The 23,685-nt window shown below is 46.2% G+C and overlaps 1 protein-coding gene across 2 annotated transcripts in view; it reads left to right on the plus strand.

The window, feature by feature from the left end:
• The first annotated feature begins 7,856 nt into the window (after window positions 1-7,856).
• The window catches only part of COL6A2 (collagen type VI alpha 2 chain), a 45,183-nt gene continuing 29,354 nt past the window's right edge, over window positions 7,857-23,685 (plus strand). Inside the window, exons 1-12 of one of the 2 annotated variants that reach the window (XM_081913023.1) lie at window positions 7,857-7,878; window positions 10,895-11,023; window positions 11,873-12,492; window positions 13,929-13,949; window positions 14,750-14,815; window positions 17,884-17,937; window positions 18,385-18,429; window positions 19,330-19,356; window positions 20,009-20,035; window positions 20,126-20,170; window positions 21,085-21,138; window positions 21,963-22,025. In XM_081913023.1, coding sequence (XP_081769149.1) covers window positions 10,924-11,023; window positions 11,873-12,492; window positions 13,929-13,949; window positions 14,750-14,815; window positions 17,884-17,937; window positions 18,385-18,429; window positions 19,330-19,356; window positions 20,009-20,035; window positions 20,126-20,170; window positions 21,085-21,138; window positions 21,963-22,025 — 1,122 coding nt within the window. In that variant the 5' untranslated portion in view covers window positions 7,857-7,878; window positions 10,895-10,923. Of the gene's footprint in view, window positions 7,879-10,894; window positions 11,024-11,872; window positions 12,493-13,928; window positions 13,950-14,749; window positions 14,816-17,883; window positions 17,938-18,384; window positions 18,430-19,329; window positions 19,357-20,008; window positions 20,036-20,125; window positions 20,171-21,084; window positions 21,139-21,962; window positions 22,026-23,685 lie in introns of those variants that run through there. The other variant, XM_081913022.1, reaches the window with a different exon arrangement.

A 23,685-nucleotide genomic window follows, 5' to 3' on the forward strand; every position in this document is an offset into this window, starting at 1 on the left:
AGATTACTGCAATGTGTGCAATTTCATCTGATTTGATGCAGAGTGCCACAGCTTGCCTCCTGCTGAGGGCTGGGTCAAATGTTAAAGAAGTGCCCTACCTTCTGAACTGACTCTACAGGGGAAAGAAATTTCTCTCCCCAAATTCTTAGTATTCTCTCACATGAATCCCACAACACAGCATGGCCATGTAAACAAAACACACTCAGCACCCCAGATCACATTGTCCGCAAGCACCCCAAACACACACTGGCAGCCAAAACTATTTTAAAGACATCTGGCAACAACATCCCTAAGACTGATAATAAAATAAAAAACCAAGGAAACCATAGACTTTGACCACCTCATAATTCTGTCTCTGTCATCTGATGAGTCAGACCACCACACTAGTTGGTAGGATTCAAATGCAACTAACGTAGTGGTTTGTTAATGGATCTCATATGCCATTGACGGGAAAAAGCAGTTTAATCCTTCCTGATGTTGAGCTTTCTGAAATAATTACAGGCTGTCTTTTCACCAGATGCCAACAAAGAAGAAATTAGGAGTCATACCTTATTTGCAACAAAAGGAAAGTCCAAGGGAAATTTTCACATTCCATTACCCATGATTTGAATTCTTATGTTTTTTTTAAAGGAAGTTTCATGTAGGGAAGCAAAATGCACAGACTTTAGGCATGTGTCTGAGTTTGCAGGACAATTTGTACCTCTCAAATTTCACATGCAACATTTGAACACCCTCACATTAAGAAGACTTTGTGCCCAGGGGCCATTTTTGGAATAATATTCTCTGAACATTTTCAAAATGTGAGTACAATATAATATTGGAAATGGCTGTTAAGATTTCCCTGATATTCTGAAGGAATTGCATAATTCTAGAGAGCATTTGAACCGCAATGTGTTACCTTAGGTCTATGTAGCCATGTGACAACTCCTCCTTTGGTTTACTAAATCATTGCAGCACTGCTGAAATCATTATTTCTTTGGCTGAACAACAAAAAGCTCTGGAATGTAGAAATTTGTAACCAGGATGATAATAAAAAGATTATTTCCCTCCTTTCAAGATTAAAGAAACATGGCCAATTCGAAGAGATGCACAGGACACAATTGTTGTAATCTCCTGAATACAGCAAAAAAAACCAAAAACCCACTAGCTGAGGAGCCCAAGCCTTTGTGGTGAGGCCTACTTGACCCCACTAGACTGCAGCCTTTCTCAGCCTTTGGTCCTCAGATGTGGCTGGACTGTAACTGCCACCACCCCTGACCACTGGTCCTTCTAACTAGGGATGATGGGAGTTGTAGTCCAACAACATCTGTGAACCCAAGGTTGAGAAAGGCTGGTCCAGAGCATGAGCCACAAATTAGAGAAATAAGTTAATGGAATGTTTATATGGAATCTTCCTCGTTGTTAAGGAGTCCGTCCAGTGGGGCCTGGAACACAAGAGCTGTGTTGAGATGTTTGCTTGGACAGGTGAGATGTTACAGGATGTTACAGGAGACTGGGGGGAATTTGACAGGTAGGTGGCACTCACCATGGCATCAGGGGATGAACTTCTTTGAAGCACACCTTCAACAAGGTTTGCTCCAGGATGACAAAGGGGTTTGCATTGGCACTGCATTTTAGCAGGTGTGTCAATGGAAATTCACCATCCTTTGAGTGCTACTTACGCTTCATGTACATATCTTTGTATGCAATTTTGCTAAATATATGTTTTTTAAATTTCCCCTTAAAAACACAATTTTGTATATTATTTTCACTTATACATTTCTATTCACACTTTTCCCAGTATAAAGGTAAAGGACCCCTGGATGAGCAGCGCTCATCTCGGTTTCAGGCTGAGGAAGCAGGTGTTTGTCCACATTCAGCTTTCTGGGTCATGTGGCCAGCATGACTAAACCGCTTCTGGCTCAATGGGATATCGTGACGGAAACCAGAGCGCATGGAAATGCTGTTTCCCTTCCCGCTGCAGCGGTACCTATTTATCTACTTGTATTGGTATGCTTTCGAACTGCTAGGTTGGCAGAAGCTAGGACAGAGCAACAGGAGCTCACCACTATCACACAGATTTCAACCGCTGACCTTCCAATCAGCAAGCCCAAAAAGCTCAGTGGTTAGGCCTCAGCACCACACACATCTCCTTTGCCTGGTATATGCATATATAGAAACTACTCCCTTATTTATGGATGACCCCAGTTTACTTTCAAACTGACAGTCAGACATTGTGATCATCCTGTCCTGTTTCTGCTATGGGCTGTCAAGGCAGCACAAATACTGCATGCTGCTCATTCCTGTCACTCCTTTAATTCCAATGAATGCCAAAATAAAGGATGTAGGGCAATTCAGATCCACATGCAGGGGTTCATTCACATTCATAGCTTCAGACACTTCATGGAAGAATGAAGTTCAAGATCCATTCTTCACTGAGTACCCATCAACTGGCTGAAAGGGATAAATTTTAGCATTGCTTACACAGGTTCCACATATCTATGGCATGGTGTGATTTACTGAAAGTCACCTCTTGGTGTCTGTATTCACCCTGTATTAAGAACATGGTAAAACAAGATGGCAAAAATGATTCAAATGTGCATTTTTAAATTTTATACTCCTCATTGCAGCTGCATTGACAACCTCAGGAACAACAACCACATTGTTCCTCGGGGAACAATGGAAAGTTCACAGTCTTTCCAGTCCATATGGTTTCCTTCCAGCCACAGCACTGAGAAACCCACATATTTGTACTGTATTCAGAACAGTGCCCTGCTACCTATTTTTGTAGACAGCAGCCCCCTCTTTTCCCAGACTATTGAATTCTGGCTAATGCAATAATTAACACCACCCCCACTGCCCACTTACTTGTTGCTAAAGAGTTGGTCTCTGGTACACATGCACACACACACACACACACACACACACACACACACCACTGTGCACAGAGGTAGCATTACTCATTCAACCAACAAAAACCTAACAGCAGAAATATTGTCTTTTCTCTGAAGCCATTGCCAAAAAAAGGTTTCTCTAGCGTGTGGCATCTGAGTCATGCAGAGCAAAGTCAAAAGCTTAGTGTAAAGGGGGAAAGTGCACAAATATTACCCGTGGGTGGCTGGGTGGGTGTGGGTACGATGTTGGGAGGTGCCTGGAGGAAAAGCGAGTTAAGAAAAATGTTCCTCTTTCAAGGCATCGTTCGCTTTTGGAGGAAATCTATCCTGTGGTATCCGTCCAGTTGGATTTCTTGGGAAACTGATTTCAAGATTCCCCTTCTGGTTTCTCTGGTGACTAGAAAATAAAGCAAACACTGCAGCACGTTCCAGTCGTGATGAGCACAGCCAACCAGGCAAGGCTGGTGCCATGCGGAAAGGCACAAGAACAGGCCAAACACACAGCTAACGTTACCTTGTTGAGCATTGGTGGAAATGCCTAAGAGGAAGGAGGATCAGGCCCAACCCTGTTCTCGAGACTGGACAGACTTTAAATCCCTTGCCCTCCCCAAAAGCTAAAAAATTGTCACCAAATGACTGACTCAGAGTGATACACCTGGAGGTCAAGGGAGGTTTGCTCCATAGTTCAAAATGATCAGTTAGTTTTCTCATCCAAAGTTATAAACATGTTAGGCAGGGATAACCAGCTGCACAAACATTAGATGGGGAACACTTGGCTGGCTAGTAGCATATGTGAAAAGGATCGAGGGGTCTTGGCGGACAACAAGATTAACACAAGTCAACAGTGTGATGCAGCAGCAACAGCTGCATCAACGGAAGTATATGTCCAGATCAAGGCAAGTAATAGTCCCACTCTATTCTGCCTTGGTCAGACCACACCTGGAATACTGTGTCCAATTCTGGGCACCACAATTGAAGAAGGATGTTGACAAGCTGGAACGTGCAGAGGAGGCTAACCAAGATCATCAAGGAACTGGAAACTAAACCTTATGAGGAACAGTTGAAGGAGTTGGGTAAGAGGAAAAGAGGAGACTGACAGGAGATATGACAGCCATCTTCAAATATCTTAACGGCTGTCACAGGGATGAGAGAACATGCTCGTTTTCTCCTGCTCTGGAGGGTAGGACTTGAACCAATGGCTTCAAGCTACAAGAAAGGAGATTCCAACTAAATTTCAGGGATAACTTTCTGATGGTAACAGCTGTTCAACAGTGGAATGGTCTCCCTCTGAAGGTGGTGGACTCTCCTTCCTTGGAGGTTTTTAAACAGAAGTTGGCTGACCATCTGCCACGTATGATCTAGTTGAGATTCCTGGGTCCCTCCCAACTCTATGATTCTGTGATAAGCCAAGTTTTATATACTGGAAGAATTAATACCAGGCTCTTGCGCTTCCTGGCTGCCCCTTCAGTCCCTCCCTTGCCCTTTGGCTTTGAGGCTTCATCTTTGCCAGAGTTCAGACATAATGGATTACTCCGGCTCAAGGCAAACCAGGAAGAAAGCACTCCAGGTGGGGGTGGGGGTGGGCAGGGGGTATACATGCCTGCCCCATGCTTCTAGTTTAAGAAAATATCATAATTTATTAAATTTATATAGTGCCCTAAACCCGCAGGAAAATATCCATTAGGATCCCAGACCTCTCCCCAGATTTTGGGTTTCTGAATTAACAGGTTCTGCCAGGTGTTAGCAATGTCCTTTTCATTTCTGGCGAAGCTGTGATGTGTCACACATGCATGATGTGCACTGGGGGCCCTTCAAACAAGTATTGAGGGGGCCAAAGACACCTCGGCACCCGAGAGTTGTTGTGCCTGAGCCAAACCCACCCAGTCACTGGAGCTTCACAGAATATTTTCCCCTGCCCCTCCATTTTCAGGGACATTTTCTTCTATCACCCCGTTGTAAGGAGTGCAGAAAATCCCGAGCCAGGTGGATTGATGGTTTGATTCAGTATAAATTTGTTGTTGTTGTTTAGTTGTTTTGTCGTTTGCGGCTCTTCGTGACCCCATGGACCAGAGCACACCAGGCACTCCTGTCTTCCACTGCCTCCCGCAGTTTGGTCAAACACATGTTAGTCACTTCGAGAACACTGTCCCACCATCTCGTCCTCTGTCGTCCCCTTCTCCTTGTACCCTCCATCTTTCCCAACATCAGGGTCTTTTCCAGGGAGGCTTCTCTTCTCATGAGGTGGCCAGAGTATTGCAGCCTCAGCTTCAGTATCTGTCCTTCCAGTGAGCACTCAGGGCTGATTGCCTTCATCATCATCATCATTAAACCTTTTATTGGCATCGCATATAAACATCCATAGTAAATCAATACAGAATTACCACCTCCCCAACGTCACAAAACATTTGTCAAATGAAAAGAGGCAAAACAGTCTAATGTTACAGCTCTAGGTCTCCAGGGAGATCAGACGTCTGCAATGTGTTTCTGCAACAAAAAACCAAATAATGATATTTAGCCACTAACTTGGTGAGCTCCTGATCATTCCCCAGTAATAGAAAATGTATGACCTCCAACTGTGATTTCCATTTGGGGATGCAGAGTTGATCTAGAAACTGCTGGCGGAGATCAGCATATTGTTTACATTTAAGAACCATATGAGTAAGAGTTTCTAGCAGGTGGTCTTCACATGGGCAAATTCTTTCTCCTTCCACCATTCCCAAGAAACTACCCCAAAGGAGGTTTGATGGATTTGAATTAAACCTGGCCAACGAAAATGCCCCTCTTTCTTGAGGGATAAGCAGAAATTCAAGATAATTGTGATTAGTTTCATAAGTCCAAGAAAGTTGAAAGTAAAGAGGGGAACATGTTTTCTCTGCTGTTGCTGTTGGTTCCTGACGTTCAACCTAATTTTTTATTATAGCCTTGGCAGATGGTGGGGGCATCGATCGCAAAAGTTCCATTGACAGTCCAAGTTGCTGTACAGTGGTACCTCAGGTTACATATGCTTCAGGTTACATACGCTTCAGGTTACAGACTCCGCTAACCCAGAAATAGTGCTTCAGGTTAAGAACTTTGCTTCAGGATGAGAACAGAAATCGTGCTCCGGCGGCGCGGCAGCAGGAGGAGGCCCCATTAGCTAAGTGGTGCTTCAGGTTAAGAATAGTTTCAGGTTAAGAACGGACCTCCAGAATGAATTAAGTACTTAACCTGAGGTACCATTGTATCTTTATGTTAAACTGTTGTAGCCCTGGGGAAAGAAAGGGGTCTGACAAGACTTCGCTAAAGAGAGGATCTTTGTCTAATGTGAGGCAGATGTACAACCAACATAGAAGAAATCTCGCCCAGGCAACGGTCTCTACCTTGTGTTGACCTCCCTCTAGACACAGGGCTTCAGAATAGATAGGTTTGATCTTGCAGTCCATGGGACTCTCAAGAGTCTCCTCCAGCACCATAATTATAAATTATATATGAGTATAAATTAGCTTTCTATTTTTCCTAACTTGTGTTTCTGAACTAAAAATTGATATGCACTAAAATACTCACAAGCATTTGCACTTGGCCACAGGATGATAGAAGTTTCAGTTCTGAGGAATGATTTCCCACATGCTTTCTTTCAACCCCTTCCCGTAAATGTGGCAGCCGGACCGAGCAAAGAATGCTGCCAGGGGTTCTTAAGAATCCAGCCGATTTGAGATTAGCACAGTCCCAAAATACTGGAAAACAATATTTATTCAATCACCAAAAAAATTGTGTTTGCAACCAGGTCAGAACATGGGGGATGGGGAGAGAGAGAAAGAGCAGCCACTACAAACAAATGATGGAGAATATTTGGAGAAATTTATGCAAAGCGGCCTCCTCCTCTTTGGGTGAGAAAAAGGGAAATCTCAGAAATGGTTCAGCCAACCGTCCTTATTTGAAAAGCAAGCAGCAGGGAGGGAGAAAGCAAAACCCATCGAAATATTCCGATTTCACTCCTACCCCTTTCTAGAGTCACCAAACATCCTTGTAAAGAGAATCTGGACTAGAGGAAAATCTATATAACTGATTCAAAAATACGATCAGTATCAATTCCAGACACCATGAAAAGTGTCGCCCTGAGAAATTTAGAATAACTGGTGACCTGGATACCAAGTTCCTCAGCAGGTTCACCAAAGCCCACATCGCCTCCTTCCGTCCGCGATGGCAGTGCTGCCAGCTGGCCTTGGAAAGGGGGCGGTGGGCTGCTAGTTTACAGTGGCACAGATTGTACTTTGAACAAGTGACGTGTTGGAAAAACTTTGGTCTTCCCCCTTTCCGTGATTTTTCTAAACGCTGCTGGGAGAGCCGTCGGGTGGGGGGGGGGGTCCCAAGCCCCTGGCGGGCACCGCGTTGGCGAAGGGCGCCCTGGAAAGGCACGAGAAGGCAGTGGCGTAGCGTGCGGGGTGCAGGGGGGGCCGGCCGCACCGGGCGCAATATCTGGGGGTTAGGGTTAGGGGGCGCAAATCCACGGGTTAGGGGGCGCAAATCCACAGGTTAGGGGGCGCAAATCCACGGGTTAGGGGGCGCAAATCCACGGGTTAGGGGGCGCAAATCCACGGGTTAGGGGGTGCAAATCCACGGGTTAGGGGGTGCAAATTACTTGCCTTGCCCCGGGTGCTGACAACCCAGGCTACGCCACTGCGAGAAGGGGCTCCCCGGGGAAGCTTGGCTTGCGCAAGAGGCAGCCGGAGCTGGAGCTCGCCCGGGCGGGCGGGCGGGAGACCCGGGAACGGTCCGCGCCCCCGAGCGCGAATGGTGGAGCCACAGCGCCGCCGGGTGGCCGCTGCGTCGGGTGGCGCTTGCTCGCTGGCCCGCTCCGGGGGGAGGAGAAAGAGGCAGGACGGAGCCAGGCGCCCGCGCCCCGCCCGGAGGGCTCCCTCTCTCCACTCCCAAGTCAAGCGAAGGCAAGGAGCCCCCGTCGCCCAAGATGCAGCGCCCCTCGTGAAACGCGCGCAAGCCCAGGAGCTGCCGCCAGTCGCTTCCCCAGGTAAGCGGAGGGCAGCTTCGCCCGCGGCTCCTGCTGGGGAAGCGCGGAGGAGAGCGGGCGGGCGAAGCTCGGCGGGGCTGGGGCGGCGAGGGAGCGCGAGGGAAAGGAGGAGGCAGGCGCGCCAGGAATAGCGGGCAAGTCTAGGGGGGTTGCACCGATCGAAGCAGCCCCAGCACAGCAAGCGCAGGACCAAAGGCACCCGGGAAGGATGAGTTGCTGTCACCTTGAGTAACAATAGGCGATGAATGTCATGAAATGCTTGTGCTGGTCTTTGATTTCTACGTGGCTGGGAAACAGGCGTTGCTCTTCAAAGCGCAGGCACTTTTCTCCTTCCAACATTGGTTATCCGTTTCGATAGTTTTGCACCTATAAGGCGGAATTCGTAAACTGGCTTTCGTGGCTTCCCTGGTTTTGCCTGAGATCTGGTGCCTTTGGCCAGCAGATTGCAGGGCGTGTGTTTTTTCCAGAACTTGAGCACCGCAGTAACTCGCTAACAGGCATATTTGGTTCTCCAGAGATATTAGGCAGATTTAGCAGAAACTAGCAACAGCATTCCTTCTGTTGTCTATGGCATGTCTAGATCGGAGGCAATTAAGACTCTTTGCTAATGAAAAGAATGGCTTTTCTCCTGCGTTGCTGCAAGAGACTCTTGACATCTCTCTCTAACTTACAGTGCTATCCTATAGATACAGTAAGTCCTTTTTTGGTCAACTAGGACTTACTCGGATTGCAGCCTAATTGTGAACTGTTGTGTTCCTCAGTAGGATGTGTAATTTAGAGACATGAGCAGCACCCCAAAGTTGTGGGGAGGAGGGGCAGGAGTTTGTGTTGGTTGTGTGTCTGGGAATTTCACTCTTAGATGAGGCTATGAAGTTGTGACTCTTCTCTTCCATGCACAGACCAGGAGCCAAGTCTGGGGAAAGGGAGGCACTGGCTGCTTTTGGTTTTTTCTCTTCCATACCTGGATTTGTGGCCTGGACTCTTCCAGAGCTGCAACAGATGATGCTTTGCCCAATATTGGGAGCACACAACCAAGTAAACTGGGAGCCAGAGGAAAAAATGCACCAGAACTTTCAGTTAAATCAGAATGCAGCGTTTTCTGAGGCAGCATTCACACAGAAAGCAAAATTGGAGGGAAGCTAAAGAGAACTTGAATCTTCATGTACAATATCCATTAATGCACAATGTTGGAGAAAACATTCGAGAGCCCAGTTCTGTAATAAGGAAAAAGACATATTCGCTGGAAAAGTCAGGTGAAGGATCTCCATTTTAGGCAACCACCGTAACTCACTTTTTGCATCTTTCTGTGTCTGAACTGGCCACCTTGTAGTCTGAGCATCTCCCACTGGTACCTGTCTCCCCCAGAACAGGTCTGGGATGCCCCTATTTTCATCAGAGAAACGTTGGAGGGTATGGAACAGGTGTGTGAGAAAACTCTCTCGTGTTTCTAACCACATCATTAATCAAAGCCTTTCACCCCTTCCCGTCACTTATAATAATTTTGCTAAGTTGTTTAAGGTTGCCACATTTCATCGACCAGAGAAATGTAATACATTAGCATTAGTTAGGTTTGCCTGCCAGGTCTGTGTGTGTGTTTGTGTGTGAGAGAGAGAGTGCGAGTTTTAAGACCCACATTTCTTTGAAATCTGCTGTCACACTGTTAAGATGGTGTAACTTAAATAAAACCTAGAACACAGAAACAGTGCGCTTCTGGGAACCTGGTGTGATAAGGCTACTGTGATTTTAGGGAGCTAAAGCAAAGAACTGTGGGCCTTCAGTATTCAGGCCTGCAAATTCTCCAATGCCAGAGAACCCGAAGGCTGTCAGCAAAGATGGCCAGAGCTATGCAGCCCTAGGAAGGAGGGGACAGGCTGAATCAGGGACCTGATTTAAACCTGAAAGGTTAAAATGCATCTTGGTCAGGTCATTAAAATCGTTAAGAGTTATCTACATTTATTGTGAGCAGAAACATGCTTAGGATCGAGGCTGAATATCTGGTATTTTTCACTAGTGGTGCAATCCTGCACACGTATAGTCATTTTCTCCCTGGGCTTGCAGTGTAATTCCTCCAGTATTTCTCTCTTATAGCCAGCAAAATATATTCACATCACTAAAGTCCTTTGTAAAGGAAATATACTGTATACAGCCATACTGTAGTTTTTGACCAGCTTAGTTCTCGAATGTTTTGGCTCCCGAACGCCGCAAAACCGGAAGTGAGTGTTACGGTTTGCGAACTATTTTTGGAAGCCGAACATCCAACAGAACTCCTGTGGCTTCCCATTGGCTGCAGGAGCTTCCTGCAGCCAATCAGAAGCCACGCTTTGGTTTCCAAGTGTTTTGGAAGTTGAATGGACTTCTGGAAAAGATTCCATTCGACTTCTGAGGTACGTTTGTACTAGTTTTTAATAAACAGAATGGAATCTGGAGTAGTTTCTTTGAAACTAGTAAGGCAGGCACTCAAGGACCAGTGTTCTGCAGGAACACTTCTGTAGGGTGATTAGATAATTAAGGAAAAAACAATAACAGCACATTTAAAATTACAGGGCAGGATACAGATAGTGAATTCAATTGCACTTGGATGCTAGAGGGTACTTCAGGTTATCCCAGAGGCTGCTGAACTCCCAAACTCCTCCCCCTGTTTGGTTTCTCCCCCCAATACTGGGCAGTGCCATTCTCTGCCACCATATTCACCCACTTACCTGGATGTTTTAAACTTGCTGACCTTTCCCCAGGAAGGACTCCAGTCAGCTAATGGAACAAGCACCGCCCAGGGCAAGCTGCTTGAGTAGTTTCTTCCTGGCAAAAGTTGCACTGCCAGACTTAAATTAAATAAAAGGGCTCACCCACTCCAGCCAAGCTAAATCTCAGTCACCTCATGTTATGGCTGCCCCTCCATGGCACTGAATACTATTGCCTTGGAGATAGAAAAAAGAAACTTTGAAATGTCACACTGTCCATGCCTAATGCCTTAATCAGCTCATAATCTAAGACTGTTATGTTGGCTCTGTCCTGACAGGACTCGAGGTGTATGATAAAGTGGCCAAGATGTTCTCAGAAGCCTTTTTAGCTGTTCTGCTGTGCACCACGCTGGCTCCTCTCCATGCTCAAAATGATGATGATGTTGCTGCAGCTTCGTCCTGTGCAGGTAAAAGCACAATCTTTAAAACTCTGCCTTCTCCCTTGTCTTTTCTTTTGGCCTCCTCTTTCCTATCCCTATGGAAAATTACTTTTCTTCTTTGCTTGGCTCACAGTGGCTAACTTATTCCTTTCCATCTCACCTCACTGACCCCCACTATTACTTACTTGGAACCTCATTTTCCACTTTGTCACCCATGTATTCGATTTGGAGCTTCACTGAGAGATAGTGGTGGACTTTACACACATATAAAAAGCACTGTGAAAATGCTTTTTCCAAAAAAAAAAGGTTTTGAAAAATACATTGAATTTTGCATAGTTCACTGTCGCCATCTAGTGCCACATTTGTATATTGCACTTTGCAACACATTTAAAATCTTTATTCACAGCTGTATAGCTGAGTCCAGGGAGTCTCCTTCTGGTGGCAGAATGAAGCCACTTCCTGTGACTTGTAAACTATTAATCAATCAATGTAGGCCCTCTTTTGTAGCCACAGCACACTGCTAACTCACATTCAGTTTGTGACTGACTATAATCCCAAGCAGTGCTATTTTTATCGAAAAAGAGGTGTCGGAGCTCTCCAATAACACCTCCCTTGTTCTCTTGTGATGGCAATGGCACCCACCTGAGAGGGGCTGGGACTGTGTTCCAGCAAGTTCTGACTGGGGGAAAAGCCCTGATCCCAAGTTGAATTCAAGGTCGAGCTCCAAGCCAGGTATTTCCCATCCTATGCCCTGAGGATGTGATTGTTTTTAAGGGCACAAGTCCAAAGTGTTCAGGCCTCATAGGGACCTCTGAGAAGCCTTGGTATGACTGATGTGGTTGCATCAGCAAACTTTTCTTTGCTGTTTCTATACAGATCAAACTGACTGTCCCATCAGGGTATATTTTGTGATTGACACATCTGAGAGTATTGCGCTGCAGACTGCACCTTTGGGGAGTATAGTGACCCATATGAAGAGCTTCATCCCTGAATTCATCACAAAGCTGGAGAATGAGCTCTACCAGAGTCAAGTGTCCATCAACTGGCAATTTGCAGGACTCCATTTTTCAGATGTGGTGAAAATATACAGCGAGTTCACTAACAGCAAGACGATCTACCGTGATCGGTTGGAGAGTGTTCAATACATTGGTCGGGGCACCTTCACAGATTGTGCTATCTCCAACATGACAGCACAGATCCTGGCCAATCCATCCCCTGGGGCTGTCAATTACGCCATTGTGATCACGGATGGTCATGTGACAGGGAGTCCCTGTGGAGGGATGAAGCTGCAAGCTGAAAGAGCCCGAGACGCAGGGATCAGGCTCTTTGCAGTGGCTCCCAGCCACAACATCTTTGAGCAAGGGCTGCGAGAGATTGCCAACCCACCGCTGGAGCTTTACCGTAGCAATTACGCCATCACAAAGATGGACCCGATCAGAAAAGAATCAACCACCGATATAGATACCAATACCATTGATAGGATCATCCAAGTTATGGTAAGAATGGATCTCTCTCGGGTGGGGGGAATAATGCAATTTCTTGAAATACTATTTAGCTTCAGGCAGTTTGCATTGTCCAGGCTGGATATCAAAGCAGAAGCTTTATAGATTTTATTAAATTTCTATCCTGCCCTCCCACCCAAAGGAGCCGAGCTGCTCCAAAGTACAAGAAATGCCCTTCTAAGCACCCAGTAACCAACTAAGAGTCAGTGGTCATTGAGGCTTCCTAGATTTATGGGCGTGCTCCATCATTAATTTAGGCATAATACCAAGTATGCAGCATTCTTAAAACCTGTAGCGTGATAAAATTATTCAGCTCAGTCCTTTAGCTGGAAGCCATCCAACCACAATTGGAGTAAAAACTATCCCTGGATTTCCACAGCCCCACATTCGGCCAGAGTTCTAGGCTGCCGTCCTCACTTGGGGGTTGCACGATCTGTACATCCATTGGGGTGTGCCTGGCCCTACCAGCCTGGTGGTCCCCTTGGTTGCAGTGACTGGGGAATGAGCCAAGCCTCCTGCCTCTGGGTTAGAGTGGTGCTGCTGAAATGAGGAGGAGCCCACCTTTTTCCCCCAGCTCATATTATTCTGGGGAAGTCTGGTAAAGGTAAACTACCAGTAGGGGGAGCCCCGCCAATGCGGATCAACTCGAGCACCCCTGGGTTCCCGACGGGCTTTGGAGGAGATCCACACCCACAGATTCCTTTAATGGAAGACCCTTATTCATGGAGGGGCAGGTGAAGGCCACACCTCTCCTCCCCCTCACATTGCTATTCCAACGCCTACCCGCCAAACCTTACAAAGGTGTGACAATTGCTATGAGGTAGGCGAAAACCAAGTGGCTGGTGCCAATTTGCCAAGTGGAAAAAGACCTACCAGGCCCCACAACAGCAACCAACCGAAGTCCATAGCAAGGCCAATGACACAACCTGGAAAAGGGTGGGAGATCCTCAGTGCAAGGCTGAAAGGGAAGCCTCAGAGTCGCACCAGGGCTTATATTGGCCCCCGGCCACACCCCCAAGCAACCTGATTGGCCGCCTGGCAACCTGACGTGGCCGGGGTCCCCCTAGTGTGATGCGGGACGCTGTCCTGCTCCCACGCTGAGGCAGGAGGCTAGGCGACAAGCTCTAGGGGCAAACAAGAGAGGGCAGAAGCAAGGAGGTAAAGGAGAGCCATCCGTAATCACTGAAATGTCCCTCCCTGATTTTTCAGAGAACATGCACACAAGCATTTATTTGCAAGGATACAAACTGGAGAGTTGCTTTTAACAAGGGAGGGGCTGAGGTGCCCCATGAATGATGCCCAGGTGAGGTGCCAAAATCCATGTTTGCCGAGAGGACACAGAGAGAATATGCAGAGGAAAGCGCTGTCTCAGTTTTCTTCTTCCTAGATTTAACTCAGTTAATTTTTAAAAATCTTTTTTCTCCCAACAGAAACACGAAGCCTATGGAGAGGTAAGTACAGGTTCTTTCCCGAATAACAGCATTTCAATTGTTGGCAAAATTAGAGTGCTCAAAAGAGCAACTGGAGCTCCATAGAAGGGCAGCAGGACCCAGCCATATTTACTTAGGACTATTCTATTTAACTTAGTGGGAGTTATTTTAAATAAAACATCTAGAGGAGTGGGCCGCAAATTTGCCTAATTCCATAGGCCTCTTCAGGCATTTATGATGCACAAGGGGAAGATGGGGAGAGCAGGCTGCCTAGACTCCCTTAAGGTGGTGTGAATTCTCCCAGCCCCTCACCTGAACTGCAGTGGGAGGTGTGGGGTTTTTGTGCCCATGGCTTCTGAGTTGCACAGGAAGCCTCTGTGGATACGAAAAGTTTCTGCTACAGATGTTCCCTGTTACCACGTGAAGGGTCTGGAGGGAGGGTTAGCTGTGTTCTCTTTGAGCACAATAATACCTGGCACATATTGTTTGCTTTAACTGCTGCTACAGACTTCTTAACAAATGGTTCTGTGAATGAGAAAGAGAGGATTACACAAAGCCAAATTCAGCAGGTGCCCAGTTCATATTGCAAAACCCCAGCAGAATGAAACACATTTTGCCTACCTAGCAAGAGACCACAAAGTTCTGGTAGCAGATCTTAGCCTTCCCTCTGGGAAATGGGGCAGAGTCCCCAGAGTCGTTCAGTAGACCGCTGGGATTCATTAGATTTGGGGTGGGGTCTCTTTACTTTTATCACAGTGTAGAAATTTAATCAACGTCTCAGCTACGAAAGTTCATTTCATTTTTGTTTGGATTTATTTCAGTGCTACAAAATGAGCTGCCTAGAAATTGCAGGCCCACCTGGCCCAAAGGGGTTTCGGGGACAAAAGGTAAGTAGAATGATATAGTTCTGGTAGTGATTCCTAACCCAGGGGCCACAAACCACCGGTTGGGGGGTACAGAGTTATCCTAAGGCAGTGCTAGCAAACCTATGGCACGCAGAGCCCTCTCTGTGGACACTTGCGCCATCACCCCATCAGGTCTGTTTTTTGTGGTTTGCAAAGGTGACAGCCACTTCCCCCCCCCCCACGCCACAGTGGGTGGGGAATGCTCCGTATAGTGCGCGCCAGCCACAGCGGCATGGGGGGAGGAGTTGAGCACACACACACCCCTATGCCGATGTGAGCCAGAAATGCTCCCCAGAGTTTTGCACCCACCACCAGCTGGTAGGCTACGGCTGCGGCTGCAATGGGACGCTCATTTTGTGGGGAGCCCTGTTATTTTCTCACCCACCACGGGCTGCCCTGCAGGGAGAGGAAGTGGCGCTGCCCACACAGTTGCCGGAGGACAAAGTTTTGTGTAGGGAAGAGTGAGAGAAAAGGGGGCAGTTGCTCCTTTCCTGAGAAGGTGGAGCCTGAGGGCAGAGAGTGTGGGGTGGTTGTGGGGCGGGTGGAAAAGGTGCCTTCGAATTGCCCGGCGGAGCTTTCACTTGTTTCTCTGGGGACGTTTCCGCACAAAGTTGCGCACGGTTGCGCTGCGCGAGACATAGAAACACTGCGTCATCATCATCATTTTTTTAATTTGTATACCGTCTTTCTATCTTACAATACTCAAGGCGGTTTACAAGCTGAAGAAACAAGAAATGGACATCTTACAACAATCTAATGCAATAATAAAACTATAAAATAAGCAACCAACATCAAAAAAGTAACATTCAACAGGTGGAAAGAGGCCTTGCCTGATGAAGTCTCTCCCCTCACAGTTCTTCCTCCAGGACCTGCTCCCTCACGTGCGCTTGAATTCCGCACAGCTCATCTCCTCCTGAGCAAACCTTTCCTGGGGCAGCACTAAGCAGCCCGTGCTCCGGGAAGATGTTAAGCCCTCCTGTCTTTCCACCTGGAAAATACTCTAAAGCAATGAGGACAAGCCAGGTGGGGGCTTGAGTCCCAGCAGTCACTCTCCTTTGGTTCCTGTTGCGAATTCCCCTGCAGGTGGTAAGCGGTGGCACTTTCCCTCCTCCAGGCCTGGTGGGGTTTGAACTCACCTTTTTCTGCTGCTCAGCCAAGCACCCAACCACATTGCTGTTGTAACTGTGTAAGCCTTCGTTGTTTCTCTTGGCCTTAGCAAAAAATAAAATTAAAACACCCCGAGGAGAGGGGAACCTTGTGTCCCAGAGTGCTATGTTGTTCTGCGAGACCAAGGTTGTGAAGAGCATAAGAAAATTCAGATACCTGCCATAGTCAAGATTGGGGGAAAGTAGGCAATTGCTGGATGTAACGCTATTGCGGCCATCCGTCCTGGCTTGGTAACACGCAAGAAACAGTGAGAAATACGGTCTTGTGGTTCCACAAGACCGTATTTCTCACTCCCTGCCCCCAATAATGCAAATATAGGATTCTTCCTTTCAGCACTAGGGCAGAGAGCAAAGACCACTTTTTAAAACCTCTCCAAGTTTCTGAAAGTTATTCAAGTCTTTGAATTGCCTCTTAAGTAACATGTACGGAAACGCCGTTTACCTTCCCACTGGAGCTGTACCTATTGATCTACTTGCACTTTGACGTGCTTTCGAACTGCTAGGTTGGCAGGAGCAGGGACCGAGCAACGGGAGCTCAACAACTCTCCCCGCATTATCCCCCAGATTGCCGCTTTGCAATAAATCAGTGGGTTTTGGGTTGCAGTTAGGGCACTCGGTCTCCAAAAGGTTCGCCACCACTGGCCTAAGGGGTCCTGGCAGAAACAGTCTCTCCCCTCCCCTCCCCACTCCTGACAGGAGTGCAGAAACTGTCTTCCAGGACTTAGCAAAAGCTTCCTTTGAAGCAGGCTTCCTCCCTCCTTGTAGCAGGTAGGCAGGGGCTCTTCCCACAAAGAAAATGCCCCTGGACAAAACTCCCCTTTTGGAGCAAGTGCAGTTGACTACCACTGGGCGGCAGAGTGTTAAATGATTAGACCAATTGTTCTTTCACTGGTCAATGTGTATAATCACACACTCTCCAACATTTCTCTGGTGAAAATAGGGACATCCTAAGGAAAAACGGGACAAATTGGGATCAAATCAGAAACCGGGATGGCTTCTCTAAATCAAAGACGTCCCTGGAAAATAGCGACCCTTGGGGAGGTCTGTAATAACTAGCCATTGTGCACATTCACTCGGCCTTATGGGAATGTGCCCATAATCCTTCTATGAACAGGGAATTTCATACATTTCCCAGCTAGTATGCATAATCTCCAACAGCCTGTAGGAAATGTGCATATACTGACAGAATTGTGTGCCTTTACAAGTGTGAGGAACCTCCTTTTAACCTCAAATATTTCTGAAGATTCCTACATGCCAATTGTTATAATTTAAGTCTCTGTTAATTAAGAAAATACATGATGCAGGGGGTGGTGTTTATGAATCTGCAAATGTGCCAAAATCAAAGAAGGCTGCAAAAATTCATTTATTTCCCCCATGTAAGTTATTAATTCCAAAAGTATTAAATATTCATTCATTCATTTCCCCAATATACCCACTGATCAGCCCAATTAATCAGCTCAAAAGGTATGAAATATACACTTCAATTATAATTACAAATATATTTATTCATTTTCCCAGTTTATCCAGTGATCAACAACCCAATTAATCAACCCAATTAAACAGAATACAGCTTTATTTATTTTTGTGGGGATCAAAGGATTAAATATGTTCTTCCCTCTCAGTGCAGTCCTGATCTTGACTCCCCCCCCCCACACACACACACTGTAAGCTGGGGAAGAACAACAACAAAAAGCTGATATAAGGTAGTACCCTTTGAGATGGAAAAAGTTAAAGAGACATTGTTATTTCCTTCCAAATTTCCATGAGGGGTTGCCAAGCACAAACATTTTTGTCCCTGAAAACTGCTGAAATTGCCCTTCTATTACAGTGGGGAAAATGCAAGACATACTGCTCTAATTTGTTTTATTTTTTATTTGCTTTTAGGGTGCAAAGGGCAACATGGGGGTGCCAGGTGTTCCTGGGCTAAAAGGACGACAGGTGAGTAGCTGTCAAAAAATAGGAGGACTCCCTTCCCACTCCATTAGCCACTGGGGTGAGTTTTGACATTGAATATTTAAATGTTCAGGATCATATGGAGTAATATTCCAATTTGAACACCTGTTTAGGGGTTGATATTTAACCAAATCAGACTGTGATCCTTGAAACTGCTAAAGCAGCATATTGAAACCTCTCTTTAAAACAATGTCCAAGTATCTTGGCGGTTTCATTTCACCATTATAAAACAGAAGCAGTAAAACTTCAGTGTCTGCCTCTTGCAGTAATGAAGGACATAATGATTTGAAAATCTCTAACAGGGTAATTCTGTACACGTCCTTTCCAAAGCTCAGTGGGACTTACTCCTGGATAAATGTGTATAGGATGGCAGTCTTAATATACTGTTTAAATTATTGCAACTAATAATGCTGTTTGTCTTTTTAAATATAGGGTGACCCAGGAATTGAAGGTCCAATTGGATATCCAGGTCCCAAGGTAAAAGATTTGCATCTGTTTAACCTTCTGCCATATTTTTTTTTTTCCATTTTAGCGGCTCACCAGTTGTCGGATTAACCCTTCATCTGGGGCCACAATGTTTGACCCAGAGGCACTCAGAGGACAGGGGAAAGGCAACCGGCTACTAGTGCCAAGGACTAGTGGTAGAAAATGCCATGTGGTGATAACTGCACACCTGCAGCATTGATGAAGCATCCAGACCACAAGGCTGACTGCCGCGGACGAGTGCCGGAAGCAGAAGCAACTTGCCTGGCTTGCTGGGAAAAGCAAGGCTAGCCATAGCTGCACTAGTTAGGGCTGTTTGTCTGTTGGATTATATATATAGCTAGCATATAGTTATATATAATCCAATATGATATAATAAGGCCAATAGGTTGTGTGTTATTATTTAAATTATGAATATTGAGGCTGTCAGCATGGGCATTTGGTGTCTGTATTAACGTGAAACACTATTCTGTCCAGTCACTACCACCCCTTGTCTAAAATGCTTTGGATGCATAGTTTTCCAAGTAAATGATGATGGCTTAATGCCCTTACACTTTGCAGAGAGTCCCTAAAATAAATTCTTTCTGTAAATTCTGTCGGGCAAAAGGGACATGGGCCTGCATGACTAGAGCCTTTTGATGGTGCTTCTGGGTAATAAAAGCTCTGCTTCATCGCAAACAAATATGTCTTATTTATTTATCTATCATCTATCTATCTATCTATCTAACTATCTATCTATCTATCTATCTATCTATCTATCTATCTATCATCTCTAGAAACCACTTAGAACTTTTTCAGGAAATATATGATACTATATCAAAGCCAGAACTCCAAATCCATGTCACACGTATCAACAAACATTAACACAATGTACATTTTTTGTTCCTTCTATAGGGTATTCATGGTCTAAAAGGAGAAAAGGTAAGCTATTTTATATACTACATTCAGAAAATTATGGGACGCATATTGTGATTTTATTCAAACCAGCCAAAATGTCACAAGATTAGTGGCAAGCTTTCAAGTGCTCCAGAACTCTTCATCTAGTGAGATGTTTTACAAAAGAGGAGGGGAGGGGGAAAATAAGAAAAGCACAGAGATTGGACCTCCCAGCTGCAGCCTCAGTTCCAAGGTGGAAATTGTAGACAGATTAAATCTCCGCAAAGAATGGTGGAGAAATTTAAATCTGAATCTGTTCAGATTTGCACTTTCTGAAACTATATGTGAACTGGAACACAGCTATCCTTTAAAATTCACACTTATCTGAATTCTGTGATGCCGTTTTCCAACAAAACAATGCTTTCCTGGGGGAAAGTGTCCATAATTATTAGTGTATAATATATTCGTGTAAACAGTATACAAAATGCATTCTGTGAGGGGAAACTGCTTGTTCAGATTGCTTAAATATCTAGGGAGGTCTTTGCATGTAATCTTGTTTGCTAGCTTTTGGATCATAATCAATTCAGTAACAAAGAATTATATATATATATATTCCATTCTGTTCTGCCAGCGTGGCTGATTTTAATAGGCTTGACTCAACATTGTTTGCTTCCCCCCCCCTTTCTTGTGTTTGCAGGGAGAGTTTGGAGGAGATGGACGAAAGGTAAAGGCAAATCCTGGATTGCTACCTATTATTCCAGCTCCGCTTTCCTGACGAGAGCAGCTTTCTCACGCTCTGCTTCTTATCTTTCAGGGGGCTTTTGGCTTGTTTGGACGGAACGGCACAAGTGGGCAAAAGGTAAGGCTACTCAAGGATCAGACACAGTCAACGGGTTGCTTATGTCCTTTAAAAGGAAACCGCTATGGCTGCCACCCCACAAGAGCTGCTCTGCCAATGGAGAGTAAAGCCTGCCAACAGGCTTGTCCCACCAAAAGACCCCTTGGTTCACCTGCCAAAAGCTCTGGTGGGTGCTGGCGGACTGCTGGCATCCTTCCCCATGTGGCCATGTGGACCAAGACATGGCATTCTGGGATTCTATGGAGGGCATGTGATAGGAACCCAAGACCTGCAAGATCCTAAAGGTAAAGATACCCCTGACCATTAGGTCCAGTTATGGCCGACTCTGGGGTTGTGGCGCCCATCTCGCTTTATTGGCCAAGGGAGCCGGCGTACAGCTTCTGGGTCATGTGGCCAGCATGACTAAGCCGCTTCTGGCGAACCAGAGCAGCACACGGAAACGCCGTTTGCCTTCCCACTGAAGTGGTACCTATTTATCTACTTGCACTTTGACGTGCTTTCGAACTGCTAGGTTGGCAGGAGCAGGGACCGAGCAACGGGAGCTCACCCCGTCGCGGGGATTTGAACCGCCGACCTTCTGATCGGCAAGTCCTAGGCTCTGTGGTTTAAGACATGGCATTCTGGGATTCTGAGGGGGGCATGTGAAAGGAACCCAAGACCTGCAAGATCCTAAGTTCCCTCAAAACACCCCAAGCAAGCCAGACACATCCCATGGTAGCTCATTCCCTCCTGTTTCAGACAAAGGGGGAGATAGAGAAATTGAAAGCCCCCTCCCCACCCCCCAGGGCTACATCTTGCCCGAGCCAGTGGATGTCAAGAGGCTGCATCTTTCCCAAGGAGAATGAACCGTCTATAGAGTTCTCTCTACTGTTCACAGTCTCTCACTTCTTTGTTTTTGCATGTGATCTTTCCAGGGCAAACTGGGGCGCATTGGACCTCCTGGCTGTAAAGGAGACCCAGGCAACAGGGTAGGAATGTTTTCTCATCTTGGCTTTGTGCATTCCTGCAGTGGGGTGGGGGGCGCAGTGTTTCTTGGAGCATGCTGCGTAAAGTAACATGGCAGCTAACACACAAGTAACAAATAAAAAATGCCTTTTTATTACCATTATTTATTTTATATCGCCTTACCCCACATGTGCCCCACTTGGCAGACTTTCCTTCCTTGCAGGTTTCTAAGCAGAGGTTGGGTGGCCATCTGGCATGGATGATTTAACTGAGATTCCTGCATTGCAAAGGGTTGGATTAGATGACCCTCGGGGTCCCCTCCAAGTCTTAAGATTCTGTGATTCTGTATGACCACTTTGATCGGCAGAATTGGCACTACTACACGTGCCACATAATACTCATTTTGCAGATGTAAGAAATTGATCGTTTAGTGTGGCAACACCTGCACTTTGGTTTTGGCCCTTCCTAAAAACATTCTTGTTTAGACAGGTCAACCCAGATGCTTAGAAACGCGGAGGTGAATTTTAATCTGTTTTTTAACCGAAAAACAGGGTTCGTGAATTTTTCTCGAATCTGTTGTTTTATCTTTTTGGGTTTTTTACAATCAAGTGGTGTATAAATTTTATGAAATAAAACAAATGGAGAAAGACCTGTAGATCCTATTTTAATTTGCATCTGAATGCATTCCTGGAGCTGACAGGGAGGTTCCCACGCAGGTGGGCATGGGGGGGGGGTGAGAGGCAATTGCCTCTCTGTCAAAAGGTGGCCCATTGCTTTCCATGTGCAGATGTCACCACAAGCCAGAGCTTTCAGAAAAGAAGCAGCTCACCTTTGCCTTTCTTCCTAGGGTCCTGATGGTTATCCTGGAGGTGCTGGAGATCAAGGGCTGCCTGGGGACCAAGGGATCAAGGTCTGTACCCTTCCTCAAACTCACTCAAGGCAGCAGTGACACATACTCACTGAGAATAAGCTGAAGGTGTTGCAAGACAGGCAGCCCCTTGTGCCGCAGGGTCCAAAAGTGCACCCAATATGCAGCCAGGGCAATCGTGCTGTGCTATGAATATTTGGCCACCCCATCACAAAAGGACATGGGAAGGGGGGAAGAAAGGGGCAATCAAAATGTTGGGCGGAAGGGTTGGTTAGGAGCTCCTTCCTCCCAAGGAAAAGCTTGTGTCTGGGTGTAGTTTTGGGGGAAGGTGGCCTTGGGGTTGTGGTTGGGGAGACATGATAAAGACTTAGACATTGGTGGTGGGTAAAGAGGGTTTCCCCCCTCCCTCTTTAAACAGTACAACTCTGGGTCAGCCAGTTTGAAAAAGGCACTATTTCATATAACCCGTGGATGTGGTGACAACCATGGTCTTAGGTGGCTCTAAAGGGGGATTTGAAAAACCCCACTCCCCCGGGGAAGAGGTTTGTCAGTGGCTACCAGCCATGATAGTTGCGTGAAGCTTCTGCATTCAGGGGCGCCAGTCACGGCAAGCACACAGCAGAGGAAGTCTTCCCCGCAACGTCTCTTTAGCCAAGAGCTGGATTAGGCAGATGAGCTTCGGCCTAATCCGGTGGAACTCTTCTTCTTTTATTGAATCCTGGCTTTTTGGAACGGACACAGATTTTGTAAAAAATAAAATAAAATAGTGCCATTACAAAGCGTTTTGGCATTTCTGTGCAGAATGTAAATGCTCAACAAAGGCTGCATTGATAAGTCTTATAACTGGTTAAAATTCATGCATTTGACTTCCAATTCTGATTTTGAATTAAATATCCTGTTCTGTTACAGAATTGCTATCATTACTGCCAGTCTCTAAGTGTCACTGAGGACTAGAGCATGCACCGGGGCATTCAGGCAGTGTTTCATGTGTGTGTGTGTGCCCAAACACACACACTGTTTTACACAAAAGAAGAGAAATTCTGTAGGGGGAAACATACAGGTACAAGCGTACCAATGTTTTCTCCCTCAAGGCAAAACAAAAAAACCAGAGGAAGCAGAGGAGTCATTGAGAAAATGTTGCAGGGAGAAAGTGTTTTTCAAAACAGCCCGGAAGGGGGGCGGTCCGCCTTGGGTGCCATCTCTGAGGGGGGGTGGCAAGAAGGCACCCTGTGGGAGGCACACCCTGCTGCTCCCGGGTGCAGTGACGCGAGCCACCTCCATCGTGCCGCCGCAGCCACATGTGGAGGATCCCACTGCTGCAGAGGATCTCGACACCGTCGAGTGGCACCATCGGCAAACCTCCTGGCGGCGCATGTGTGGCGGCACAGGACGGTTTGCCCTGCCCCTCAACACCCCACACTGGGTGCTGGTTAGTCTTCCTTCGCCCCCGAAAACAGCTCCATGGTGTTCCTGATTCAATTCCTACCCCCCATCTAAAATGTCAAAATGAAACAAAAACCACACACACAGCATAAAGGTGTGGTTTGGCCCTCAGAAGAAAATGACTCAGAAGTAGATAGTGTTGTGGGCAGATCAGCATAACAGCATTTAAATTTCTACAAATGGAATGGAAGGCTTTATTAAAAATTGCCCAGGTATTTATTGTGGCTGTTTGGTGTGTTTCTAACATTTATGCATAATT

This window comes from Podarcis melisellensis (genome assembly GCF_964234715.1).
Source record: "Podarcis melisellensis genome assembly, chromosome: 1".
Taxonomy (NCBI): Eukaryota; Metazoa; Chordata; class Lepidosauria; order Squamata; family Lacertidae; genus Podarcis; species Podarcis melisellensis.